Source organism: Labrus bergylta, chromosome 16 (genome assembly GCF_963930695.1).
Source record: "Labrus bergylta chromosome 16, fLabBer1.1, whole genome shotgun sequence".
NCBI lineage: Eukaryota > Metazoa > Chordata > Actinopteri > Labriformes > Labridae > Labrus > Labrus bergylta.
Window position 1 is genome coordinate 2,301,680 of NC_089210.1, and position 12,316 is coordinate 2,313,995.

Sequence of the window (12,316 nt, forward strand, 5' to 3'; positions counted from 1 at the left end):
AAGGAATCCAGTTGGTGTATAAAGTCCTCCAAAGTTTTTAAACTATGATCTGAAATTGTGTTTGAATTGGTTATAAATGGACACAGCACACATCGTGAGGTTTACTGCTCGTCTAAAGTTTTGATTTTCTTCGGTAAAGACGGTGGGAGAATTCATTACAGTCCTCTGAAGTTCAGGTGCTACAGACACAGGTGGATTTGTTTACCCGTCAACAGTAGCAAACAGGGTGTGTGTATTATTATCGTTTCTGGTAATGATGCCAGAAGAGAAAGATTGGCTTGCATTGGTATTTAGAGATGTCAAAATGAATCTCAAGATTTGTTTTTCAACTCACTCTTTTTTTTTTTTTTTTGTATTATTTCTTACCTGCATCGTATTCCTCCACTGAGATCTTTTCTGTGACAACCTTCACCTTAGTGGGAGCAATGGAATCCATAACATTTTGTATTTTGAGAATTGAATGTTATCTACCAGTTCAGAAACGGTTCAATGAAACAACGAGGATCCAAAAACACATGTCGCATCAATTCCTCATGAAACCACACGTGGCATGAAGTCGGCATTGATACAAAAACTTTATTCTCACAATATCAAAAATGACAGACCTACAGAGGTTTGTAGATTAAGATGAATTAAGAGAGAGAACAATGGTGAATATAGCGACTCCTGGTGGCCAGTCTGTACACTTCTGGAAGGTGAAGGTGCTGAGCAGCGGCACCGGGCTTGTTAAATAGTGACACGCGTGACAGTTCAACAGAAACATAAGAGCAATTTGCATTTAATCCTGACGGCAACAATTATACAAAACAAAAAAAAACAAAAGGACAACAAATGCATCGAAGGAATTCCTTGAATGATAAAATTGTTCCTAAATCTGCAAACTTTGAGGGAAACCAAAAAAAGATTAAACTCCTTCCAATTAATTCTAAAACTAACGTTCGTCATGAAAATAAAAAAAACTACAAGTAAAACTGAGGTGTAGTCAGAGAGGAGAGGTGTATCTACAGGAAGTGAGAGAGGAGGAGAAAGAAGAAGAATGGAAGGAGGCTGGGGGAGAAAGAAAATGGTCGTCTTTATATATCTGAGGTGAAGAGACAACAGTCATGGGCCCAGTTTGTCCGCCTCGCCCCCCGACACCTTTCACAGTGACGGCTCTGTCAGGCTCGGACAGCGCGGCAAAAAAAAATCCAGCTCGTCGAGGGGTTGGGGCAGGTTTTTTCTGTCTTACCGCCCTGAGTTCAGACTGACAGGAGCGTCCAGCAGCAGCAGGATGGAGGCGCAGGAGGGCCGGTGGTGAAATGGTGCGGGAGGTTTTTTTTGGACACATCATGGCTGTTCTGCTTTTCTGAAAAACTTCACAGGAAATAGTCGGCTACTGGCTTCTTGGAGGGGATTCCTCTGGTCTCTTGCGGTGCTGCTTCGAATATGATGAACTCCCGCTGTAGATGCTCATCCAGCTCCAAGATGGCCGCCACATTGCCACACCTGAGTGAGCAGACGGAGAGAGAACAGGTTAGGACTTATACAAAATACATGAACAGGCTTGTTAGACTGTCTGTCTTTCTATGTTTACAGTAACTGTGAGGAACCTTCAGTACAGACGACGCTGCAGCGACTTCACAGAACCATCAAGTAGTGCTGGGCGATATGGCCTAAATTTGATATCACAATATTTTTTTGATATTCGATATGACTCCATATTTATCGTATTAAAGTTTATAAATGTAGCCTATAAAACTGAATCTCCACTGTATAAAAAGGCACAGGAACAATACTTTTGATTCGAAAAAATAACAGTCACCAATTTACTCTTGAACCATTCTGATGCAGAAGTCAATTACAACTTTTATTTAATTAATTGAGCAAATTATAGAAAATACAAATATTTTTCTTATATTTATGTGCTCATGTTTATTCACCATGCTGGTAAGTGTAAGAGTCTACTGAATCTGACTGATATGAGGCTGTGATAGATCTGGAATAGTTATGATCACCTTTCTCTCCTTTTTTTGTGAGAAACTCTTCATCCTTACATCTTTACTTTAGGAGCTCTCTTAAGGGCTAAGATGTTTTGTGAATAACTTTTATCTTTACCAGGATCTAGTCTTTAACTTTAACGTGTTCCAGCTCCTCCAGCTGTCTGTCACTGTGGCTCAAACTTTTCTCCGTTCTGTTTTCGTCCTGCTGTCACTCAACTTTTCCGGTGATTTTTATTCTTTGAATGCTGATTTAAGCTCGGCTTTTGTCGGGATATGATGGTTTTAAACCCGTTTTACCAAACGTGTGTTTGAGTAGAGAGAACCTGCGCTAAAATATGTGCGCGAGTGTACAATTCTAGTGTAGCAGCAGTGAAGCCGCCAGCTGAACGGGCTATCAGCTGGCCCGGACTCTGTCAATCATTCATCCGGGCCAGTTATAATGTTGTGTGTTATGTGCCCTTTTTTTTGGAAGTAATTCGGCCTCGCTCGCATCTTTCTCCTCCGTGTTGGTCGCTTACAAGAGCGAGGCTACTCAGCGGCAGGAGTCTCCTCCGCCCTTTTGTCTCAGCGCAACAAGCGCTGCCCCAGAAATCTCGCGAGAAAACTTCTAAGTAGTTTAAAAAATAAAATCGATGTTCCCTTTTCTATATCAAGCATTAATAAAATATTGATCGAGTCGAGCTTCACGATATATCGCCCAGCACTACAATGAAGCCGCAGAGGGGCTGAGATTGGGCCTCATGCCTCGTCTAATGTAAACCGCAAAATCCAGATGGTATAAGTCACACCATCATATATACCGCAGCCGGATTTTGGAGGTCTACCAGAGAGACAAAAGGCTGTTTTCCTCCAAGTTAATTTCTATCGTGTTTAGCGATGTCCACAACGTGCAGTTTCTGTGCTGCCTCGCTCTTTTAGTACCTTCTGTTTCCACTTTGTGCTCAGGTTTGCTCTCCTACTAGCTACAGTACGCTAGTTGAGCTCTCAGCCGACGGTGAAAGTTGTGAATTACTGACCCTTGTAGCTCAAGCCACGCTGCCAACCTCCTCTGGTCATTTGTTGACTTTAATTGAGGAGACTTCACACGCTGTATTTATTAAGCCGTTTGCTGTAAGTGCACCATTATGATCTCATGAAGGAGAAAAGATGGCGATAAGTGGCACCGCCAGCCTCATCAGCGGTGCTATGTTTCCCAGCACAGTGAATGGGGTCATGTTGCGTGCAGTGTGCGATGGTGAGGGCTGCACTCAAGGTAGGGACGGTGCACGCCTCAGTATTTTACACTGGTATAAGAGGACACCATCCAGATGAAAACGCAAGTATCCAAAAGTGCGTCCTATACACCAGATTTTACAGTCCCTTTGCATACCAACTGGCTCTCTACCTTTCCTCTACACACATGTATTTGTGCAGGCGTGTAGGGATCAGGGAAGCGACTATTGGACAACACACCATTGGACCCAAACCTTAGCACACACAACCTTTATGGCCGATTCCACAAATCAACTTTAACATCAGTTACATTCCTTAAAACAACACAAGAGTGTGTGTACCAAGCACAGATTTATCTTTTCATCTGAGTTTGAGAGAAGACACCCATTCCCTCTCAGTGATCTTAGTTAGCCTGACTATTACTGTAGCTCCCCAGTGATAGGTGCTGCATTTTTATAAGTCAGGTTGTCATTTCTCTTCAAACAACACAGACAGGAGGCTGAACAAGAGATGTGATCTCGTGCATTGTTGAGACTGAAGTTACAGAAATTCAGGCTGAAGATTAAAATGAGCGGCCAAATCAAAAAAATCCACCAGGAATGTGTGCTTGAACTTTGCTTTCTGTCAGATAAGGTTATAACCTGTTCTGGTACAATCCTGCGTTTGGCTCATGTTGCTGTGAACTCTGCCTCAGACTCAAGGTGTCAATGTTGTAACTTAAAACTTCACTTGGTCTGCTCACCTGTAGCAGTAGTTGGGCGCTGACCACACAGTCAGCACTGTCTCGTTGAAGTGCCACTTGTAGCCCTCCATGACCAGCTGGTGTGCTCGACAGATCATGTGGATGTCGTTGGCAGCGTTGAACTGGGCCACCACGTCGCTCCCAAACAGGTAGCCAGCACCTCTGGGACTCACCCCCCACCCTGTGGTGTCTGAGGAAGAGGAAATCTGTCAGGTTAACCTCTGACAACTCAGAAAATTACTGCTGAACATCCAACTAACATTCCCTCTGGGGTCAAAAATGTAGAGATCTAAGAGGCTCCGCAGGATGAATGTTTACCTTCAGGGTCCGACCACAGGAGGTCACACATTGGCCCATCATGAGGTACTTCTTGTTTTCTGTCAATGGTCCTGATCTGGTCCAGTGTCTGGATGGAAGGAGACAAACCGCCGTGCACACAGAAGATCTGCAGCAGAGGAGGAACAGATCAACCTTACAGAAAATCTTACCAAAACAACATTTCAGCACTATGAATCAAGTGGATGAATCTCCATACTCTACCTTGCCATCGATGATAGCAGAGAGGGACAGGTAGTCAAAGATCTCGGTGCAGTATCTCCACACGGTGACCGAGCCGTATTTGCGGAGGCACTCGTCGTAGAAGCCGTAGACCTGGGTGATTTGGCGGGACTCGTGATTCCCCCGAATCAAGGTTATCCTGTCTGGATAGCGTACCTGACGAGCAAAGCAGAGTAGTGCTGTCACTTCAACCTTCAAAAAAATCAACCTTGAACAGATTAGAGTAACCCCACCCTCCCCCACCAAAGCAGTGGGAGAGACGAGTCTGCCTCATGCAAGTTTGGATCTCCTAAATCGCGCACCTGCCCGTTGCTTTTGCCCCAACATTACTGTCCTCATACACTGAGGTCAAGAGTGCATGCAATGGTCAAGTTACACTGAGAGCGCCCTCTGCTGGATCAAACTGTTATATACTTCAGATTGCCTGATCCGCTGATCAACTGTATATTTTGAATTTGAACAGTACATTATAGCTTTAATGTGAACTTTGTCCCCCAGGTTCGAGAGAGAGGCTTAAATATCCAAATATGAAATTAACTGCCCCTCAGTTAAGTAGCTAAACAAACTGAGAATTTAACATTAAGAACAAGCAGTACACATGAAGGAACCGGATCCATTTTTCCAAGAGACCCCTCTTTAAAACAAAAAAAAAAACACCTTATAGTACGTACCTTAAGAGCTAGCAGAAGAAGGAAAGTCTCCACACTGTAGAAGCCTCTGTCCACAAAGTCGCCCATGAACAGATAATTTGTCTCTGGGACGTCACCACCGACCTGTGTGTGGAAAAATGTCAAACAAGCTATTTAGCTATGTTTGTCTTAGTGAAAGAGAAACACATCCATTCTCAGATAGAGGGGATTAATGTTGAGTTTGATAGAGCATGAGTTTGCAGAGTTCTGCGGCTGAACAGCCGTCTACAAAGTGAGGCCTTTGAATTGTCTTGTTGTTGAAATGTGCTATGTAAATAAACTTGCCTTGCCTTGAGGTGTGCCAACTTTCAGTTTGCTTGTCTAAATTCAAATTAGGTGTTAAATACCTTTTCTTTATTAGACCTGTGTGTTCATTTTAAGGTGCGGGCGTTGGTAGACAGGTATTAGTTTCTGCAGTGGCGTGAGAGGACATCATTTAATACACAACTTTTGCTCTTGGACAACATTTAAAGTTTGAACACATTCTGAAATCTGGAAAAACAGACTCAGGAATGTCTTTTTTTCTTATCAGATAATAACACCAGACACAAGCTGAGTGCCATTGCCAAGACTTGGAACTGATCGTAAAATCTCAAGTTTGGATAGGATCACGGACTGGACCGATTAAAAAAAAATATCAACAATAACAAAAAGACATAAATAGTATAACTTGTCTACTCCTCAGCTAGCCATGACTCAAACTGCGAGGACAACGATCTGACCTGAAGCAAGTCATGCTGCCATTTTTTTCAACTTCTGTACTGTAGCTAGTAGGAGTGCAAACTCTACAAAATGAAAAAAAAATGACAGACACAGCTGCACAGAAACTGCATGCTGTGGACTCCGCTGAAGACAATAGAAATCGTCAAGCAGGAAGAACGACAAAGTAAACCTTTTTTCCTTCTGGGAAACTCCCCAAAACAAGACTGCCACTTATATTTTTGCAGTGTCTCCCACACATAGAAGACGATACCTGGGCGGGCGTGCCAAGAAACTTTCTCGCAGCCCAAGTATATTTCCGACCTGTTTTTATAAAGTTTTTAGTTTATTCATAAAAGTGCTGCGTTCAAGCGAGCGAGTACAAACGCGTGCAAGGACCTCACGGCTCCATGCAACATATTCTAAATCCCGTTTAAAAGATACATCCCTCTCGACTCCTGCGGAGAGATAAGACACACCAAAAGAGTGCAGAATCAGCAAAGAGAGAGGGAGGGTTTCCTGAGTGGGATTTAGTAACCTAAAAAGTGAATCCCAGAGGATAAGTTCACTTGTTAAAAAAAATAATGGAAAGAAGCCAGGTCAAAGAGGCCAAAGAAAGCAATCACAGACTACTGCAAGCACACACCTTGAGAAGGTGTGACTGATATCAGGAACACATGTCCCGCAATGTGACTGTAACAATATACATGTGATAAGCAAGGATCTTAAGAGAATAATGAGGAACTCACCCTGAACAGCTCCTTTAAGTCATAGAACTGACCGTGGATATCGCCACACACCTGTGAGGAAACGAACAAGAGAAGTGTCAGTACCAGCTTTGATTCATGCAAAGTCATATTGTCTGCAAATATTAAAATGTTTCTTACTGTGACAGGAGAGTCTACTCTCTGGACGTTACTTTCTTCTACCAGAATCTCTCTGAAAACAAACACACACACTGATTACTGATTATGTTCTTTAAAGACCGACTCAGCAACAAGAGCCAAACCTTCATGTAAACCAATACTTCCTCTTTGTGTATTTGACTGGTTTAACAACATCTGTATCTTTTTGTTTGTCTTTGGCATTTTGATCCAACATAAAACCGATAGGCTAAAATTAAAAACCAATGTGTTTGATGAACTGGAGGCTTTATAAAGTTTCCTCTAACACTTTGGAAAATGCCAAACTGGGTGAACTGCAAATAAAGTGGTAAGACTACTCTGGTTTAGGCGCTGTGAGGTGCATCTGTCAAGCTTTACCAGCTTTCAAAACAACCATCCAACAAATCATGCCTTTAAAAAAAAAAACTGATGGTGTTTCAGCTTTTGTAAAACTGTGTCAGTTTTTAGGTTGATTCATTACCTGGCTTTTGCGCACAGTGCTTTGACTTCATTTTCCTTAATGAGCTCGCAGCGTCGGAGCTGTTCTATCTGTCGGTCCAGGTCACTGATGTCTCCCATTGTGACACACATAGGGAGAGCCTCTCACACACTATGCACACACTCCTCTTCTCACACCGGGGTCACTGGAATAACAGAGGCTCTTTCTTTCCCCGCCGGCAGTGGAGCGGACAGCCCCTGGAAATGGACTAGGCTGCTCAATAGGTCAACAAGCTCTGGCGCTGATGGATTTCTCTGAAGGGAAGCAAGGAAGGAAGACATCAACAAACCTGAGTGACAGACGGACATTTATGTATCCAAAAATCATGTTTAGTGTAGTGGTGTCTCGACTTTAAACTGACAATGTTGATACCAGTTTCTTAACCACAGTAACAAAAATACAAGTCCTAATACAGTTACACATGCACAGTTGTAGGACTGATAGGTGTAAAATAAAAAAGAGTGTTTTAATCAGACCTTCTTAAAACGTGGGACCCAGTATCTCCGGTTAATTCAGAGACAACCCTGTTAGCCGGGCCTTAACATGTTTTAATTGTAGGCTGATTAAGAGTCTCTGAAGTTCTCTCTTTCACTGTTTGTGGGAATGCCCACTGATAATCTGCTTCAGGGAAAAGGTGTTGGACTTGTGCAGTCAAATAATGTTAAATATCTACTCAATGTTTGTTTCCTGGAGGCCAAACAATGCATTGCTCGCTCATGGAAAAAACAGACAACCTGTGGAGTCTCTAAGTGGTTGAAAGGAATGACTCTCTTTCTTGCTTTTGAAAGGATAAGCTATTTCTCAAAAACCAAACTTGACAAGTTTTGGACAGTATGGACTATTTTTTTTACAACTTCCTGGAGGGTAATTACACACAAAATTAGGTTTGGACTGATGAACAGAACTGACTGTCAGCAGGTCTGCTATGTTTTTCTTTTTATTATCATTATTTTTCCTTTACTTTTATTTCCTCTTTTTTAGTTTTCGTATTGTGTGTACTGTTTTGCTATACACTGTTTATGCTTTACTATAAAAGACAATAAAGAGTTTCTGAAGTGGTTGGCTTACAATCTTCAAGCATATTTTGTGGTGTTACACTTATCTAGGAGACTGAGATTCACAGAAGTAAAAAAAAAAACAAGAATTGTTGACTCGCTCTAAAGACTAAAGATCTAAGTCCACAGAGGACAAAAATACTTTGGTCTTTTGCAGATATATTTCCACGTGGTAGGGCTGGGAAATATATTGAGTTTTTAAGATATATCGATATATTTTCAAACAAGATATAGGGTAAGACAATATCGTTAATATTGATATAGTTTAGGATAGGATAATACTTTAATGATCCCCAGAGGGGAAATTCGGACGTTGCAGCAGCACAGACAAGAAAGCTCAAAATACAAAGTACACATTAAATAGATTAGATAAGATAAATAAAAACAAAAACAGGGGGTAAATACAAATACAAAATCAATGATGAAGTTAACTATGATTAAAGTGACTTGGTATGATAAATAGCAGCAAGTAATGTAAACAGCAGAGAAGAGAGGCAGTGTTGCACCACAGTAATGCAGAGTGCAGTTATATAATATAATATAGTGCAATATGAACAAGATAGTGTAATATAATAAAATGTTATATAATATAGACTAATATAATAAAATATATAGAATGTACAGTATATATATATTTTGATGCTAAATAATAATTTATATTAATTAAATTTAAATTAAGTTGCATTAAAATAACGTTACAGAGGTGTCAGGTCACTTTTTTCTCATCTCACTGATGATGACTGACTGTCTCTCCCTCTTAACCCTGCTCCTCCTCTCTCTCTCTCTTTTATTGTATTTAAGGAACATTTTTTATTTTATAATATTACTTTTTAAAATCACAATCAGGCAGTTTATTTTTCATGTGTTTTCACTGTTAATAAAATACATATCGATATATATCGAGTATCACCATTCAGATAAACAATATCAAGATATGAGTTTTGGTCCATATCTCGCAGTGGTCGATCATTACACACATTATTAATAATATAAAAGTTGATGTCTTATTATTGATAATAAATAAAATCCTGCAGAAACTGAAACGTTGGTAATGTTTTTGTGTATTTGAGTTTATTTATCTCCTGCGCACCTTCAGAAACAGATTCGGGGTTTTTCTATTAAACCTTCAGAACTTCTCGATACTAACATCAGAAAAACAACAGAACGAAACCTTTAAGTGTCTTAAAGCATCAAAGTATAAAACATTAGTTTAGTGAACTTGTCGTTGGTTGCTTCATAACTTCGCCCTGAGATGATAATTTAACGACCCCCAACAAAACGATTTAATACAGTGAGATAGAGTACAGAAAGGGGGACTTTATTGGTTTAAAAGGACGTGATGAGGGTGAAAAAACACCTGATAAAAGTGACGTTACCCGCGGAGGAATGTGTGAGGCCTATGGGCGTAGCTACATAGCATGCTAACCGCTAGCACGTTAGCTTACATCACTGCTAACGACGTCAGCGAGACCCGGATTCTTTGATAACTTAGCCGACCATTTTGTTCAGGTATTTTTCCTTTACACGTTTGTAACTTCGCATAACATGAACCTACACTTACTTATTTTGCGTACAGAATTTAAAAAACAATAAAGTATTTAGGTTAGTTTTAAGAAACGCTGTAGTTAGCCGGCTAGCCGCGACTAACATGAACAGACAGCGCTTCTCTGCTAACAAGCTAACAAGCTAATGCTAAGAAGCTAATGCTAACCAGACACAGCGTGACTAAACGCAGCGCGTCACCGCCGCTAACGCGATAAAACACGAAAAGTGATAATTACCGTTAAGGGAGAAACGGCAGAAGTTTAGAGAAGAAGCATGAATGAATCTCCCTCCGTGGGTTGAGAGTCCACCGGCTCCTCTTCTTCTCTCGGTATCGTCGTTGCCGGTTCTCTCTCCTGCCGCGTTCACGAACACCGACGAGCAGTGCGTCACTTCCGGTGTCGGGGACGCGCATTGCTCCGCTTGAACAGCAGGAGACCTGAGAAGCTGTTTGTTTATTTCTCACAGTTTAAAAAGTAATATTAATACAGGAAAAGTGAAGCAAATACAATCAGTTAATCGTCGTTGTTTTGTTTTAGTTGTTGTTCTTTGTTAAACGTCTTTGAGTACTCAGAAAATCGAATGTATTATTATTATTATTATAATTTTTTCCTTTCCAGTACTGAACAAAGTACAAATCAACCTGAACAGAAAATAAAACTACATATTTTAAACATTTTCAATCATTTTATAATCCTTTTATGCTTCGTCTTCTTTTCAATGCCAAAGTCCCGTCCTAGAGAAAAAAGCCACTCTTCTCGAGATAAGTCTAGTCTATCAGTAGATTAGTCTATATTATATAACACTATCTTGTTCATATTGCACTATTATATAATATTATACTACATTATATTATATAATTGCACTCTGCATTACTGTGGTACAACACTGCCTCTCTTCTCTGCTGTTTACATTACTTGCTGCTATTTATCATACCGAGTCACTTTAATCATCACTTGTCACTTTATCTTTTCATTCTCTGCAAATACTGTCTCAACTCCCTGAATAGTTAACTTCATCATTCATTTTCTACTTGTATATACTCCCCGTTTTTATTTTTATTTATCTATTCTGTTTTAATGTGTATTTTGAGCTTTCTTGTCTGTGCTGCTGTAACACCCGAATTTCCCCTCTGGGGATCAATAAAGTATTATCCTTATAAGTTAAAATAAAAAACCATAAATACAATAACATAAAGGTGTTTGGTAGATAATCTTTAATGCATCATAATAAATCATCTACCACGTTTTAATATGACTTCAACTTTTATTCACATTTCTTAATATACATTTTGAGTGTGATTGATCCAACAGTTCAAAAGGTGGAAAACACTTTAATCAATGAAGCACTGAAATAAAAACATAAATTATTAAGAAAAAAAAATCCGTAACAGGAGAATTTATTTAGGTAGGAAGTACGAAAACATCAGCAGGAATGTGCACATTTGAAAAGAAACGAAGCATCGGTGAAACAGCAGCTGAATGACACAAACATGTTTCAGCTGTTGTTTATCTTTATTATTATTGGTTTAAAAAACTTTGTCGTGGGGTACCAGTGATGTGGTGGTTAGTGTGCGCGCCCCATGTACGGGCGGACCGGGTTCGAATTCGACCTGTGGCTTCTTCTCCACATGTCACTCTCTCTGATTTCTGACTATCCACCGTCCTCTGTAATAAAGGCACAAAAAGCCCAATTCTAGTGGACTCTAGTGGACACTTGAGGAACTGCAGGATTTTGCACTTCCACATTGGCTTCATTTTTCAACATGGAAGTTGCCGCTTGGTGCTGACATTTGTTTTTCTACAAATTTGTAAGGGACACTGATGCCAAACATGTCAAACATTTAGAGTTTTAATATGTTGGATGTTTTCCTTTGTTTCAGATTAATAACCTACATAAAATAAAAATATCTATCCACATAAAATAACTGTTATAGTCTTTGGTAGAAACGGAAAGAAAAAGGCACATTTGGTCAGACATGGTTGATCTGCATCGATGAGTGAAAAGCAAAACAAAAATAACACTTAGTAAGTAGAAAATAAAAGGTAACAAAAAAAAAAAAAAAGGTTTACAGACCGATGCAGAGCTGGATAAACACTGAAGCTTCAGTGTCCACCACATGGTGACCTGTGTGAGCATTGACTCTAGAGAATGTTTAGAATTTAAACGGCAGTACCAATTTTAACCACTAGGGGTCAGAGTTACATAGTGCTCCTTTAAAGCTTTTCACTAGTGAGCGACAGGAATGGTGCTCTTAGTGCAATTTTTCTGTCAGTGATTTTAGTGCAAAACACATATTGGTCAACAAACCGACCTATAAACATGTTTTATCTTTGAACACCGAACACACTGTTAAATAAAGCAACATTTAGTTCAGAAGCTCGGATCTTCTGGAGCAGCTATGATGTGTTTTGTATCTGAATCACAACATAAAACTATAAATTCAGATACCTGAAA

The 12,316-nt window shown here is 40.0% G+C and overlaps 2 protein-coding genes across 2 annotated transcripts in view; both read right to left on the bottom strand.

Annotated features, from left to right (window-relative positions):
* Positions 1-556: 556 nt before the first annotated feature.
* LOC109999164 (serine/threonine-protein phosphatase 4 catalytic subunit B) lies at positions 557-10,257 on the bottom strand. Its single transcript, XM_020654114.3, has 9 exons — positions 10,099-10,257; positions 7,245-7,516; positions 6,767-6,818; positions 6,629-6,679; positions 5,163-5,264; positions 4,474-4,647; positions 4,252-4,378; positions 3,934-4,123; positions 557-1,485 (listed from the first exon to the last, which is right to left on the bottom strand). Exons 2-9 carry the CDS (start codon positions 7,352-7,354, stop codon positions 1,356-1,358), a joined length of 936 nt encoding a protein of 311 aa, XP_020509770.1. The 5' UTR covers positions 7,355-7,516; positions 10,099-10,257; the 3' UTR covers positions 557-1,355.
* A 795-nt stretch (positions 10,258-11,052) lies between these two features.
* Positions 11,053-12,316, bottom strand: part of cln3 (CLN3 lysosomal/endosomal transmembrane protein, battenin) — a gene marked incomplete in the record, with an annotated part of 10,364 nt that continues 9,100 nt past the window's right edge. Inside the window, 1 exon segment of the mRNA XM_065964558.1 lies at positions 11,053-12,316.

What these genes read in the sequence shown, in the direction of transcription:
- LOC109999164 (XM_020654114.3), bottom strand. Translation starts at nt 7,354, where the DNA reads ATGTGTGTCACAATGGGAGACATCAGTGACCTGGACCGACAGATAGAA. An exon ending in GCACTGTGCGCAAAAGCCAG is followed by an intron (nt 6,819 to 7,244) that starts GTAATGAATCAA and finishes GTTTGTTTTCAG; the next exon opens with AGAGATTCTGGTAGAAGAAA. An exon ending in CCTGTGGTCGGACCCTGAAG is followed by an intron (nt 4,124 to 4,251) that starts GTAAACATTCAT and finishes CCTCTTCCTCAG; the next exon opens with ACACCACAGGGTGGGGGGTG.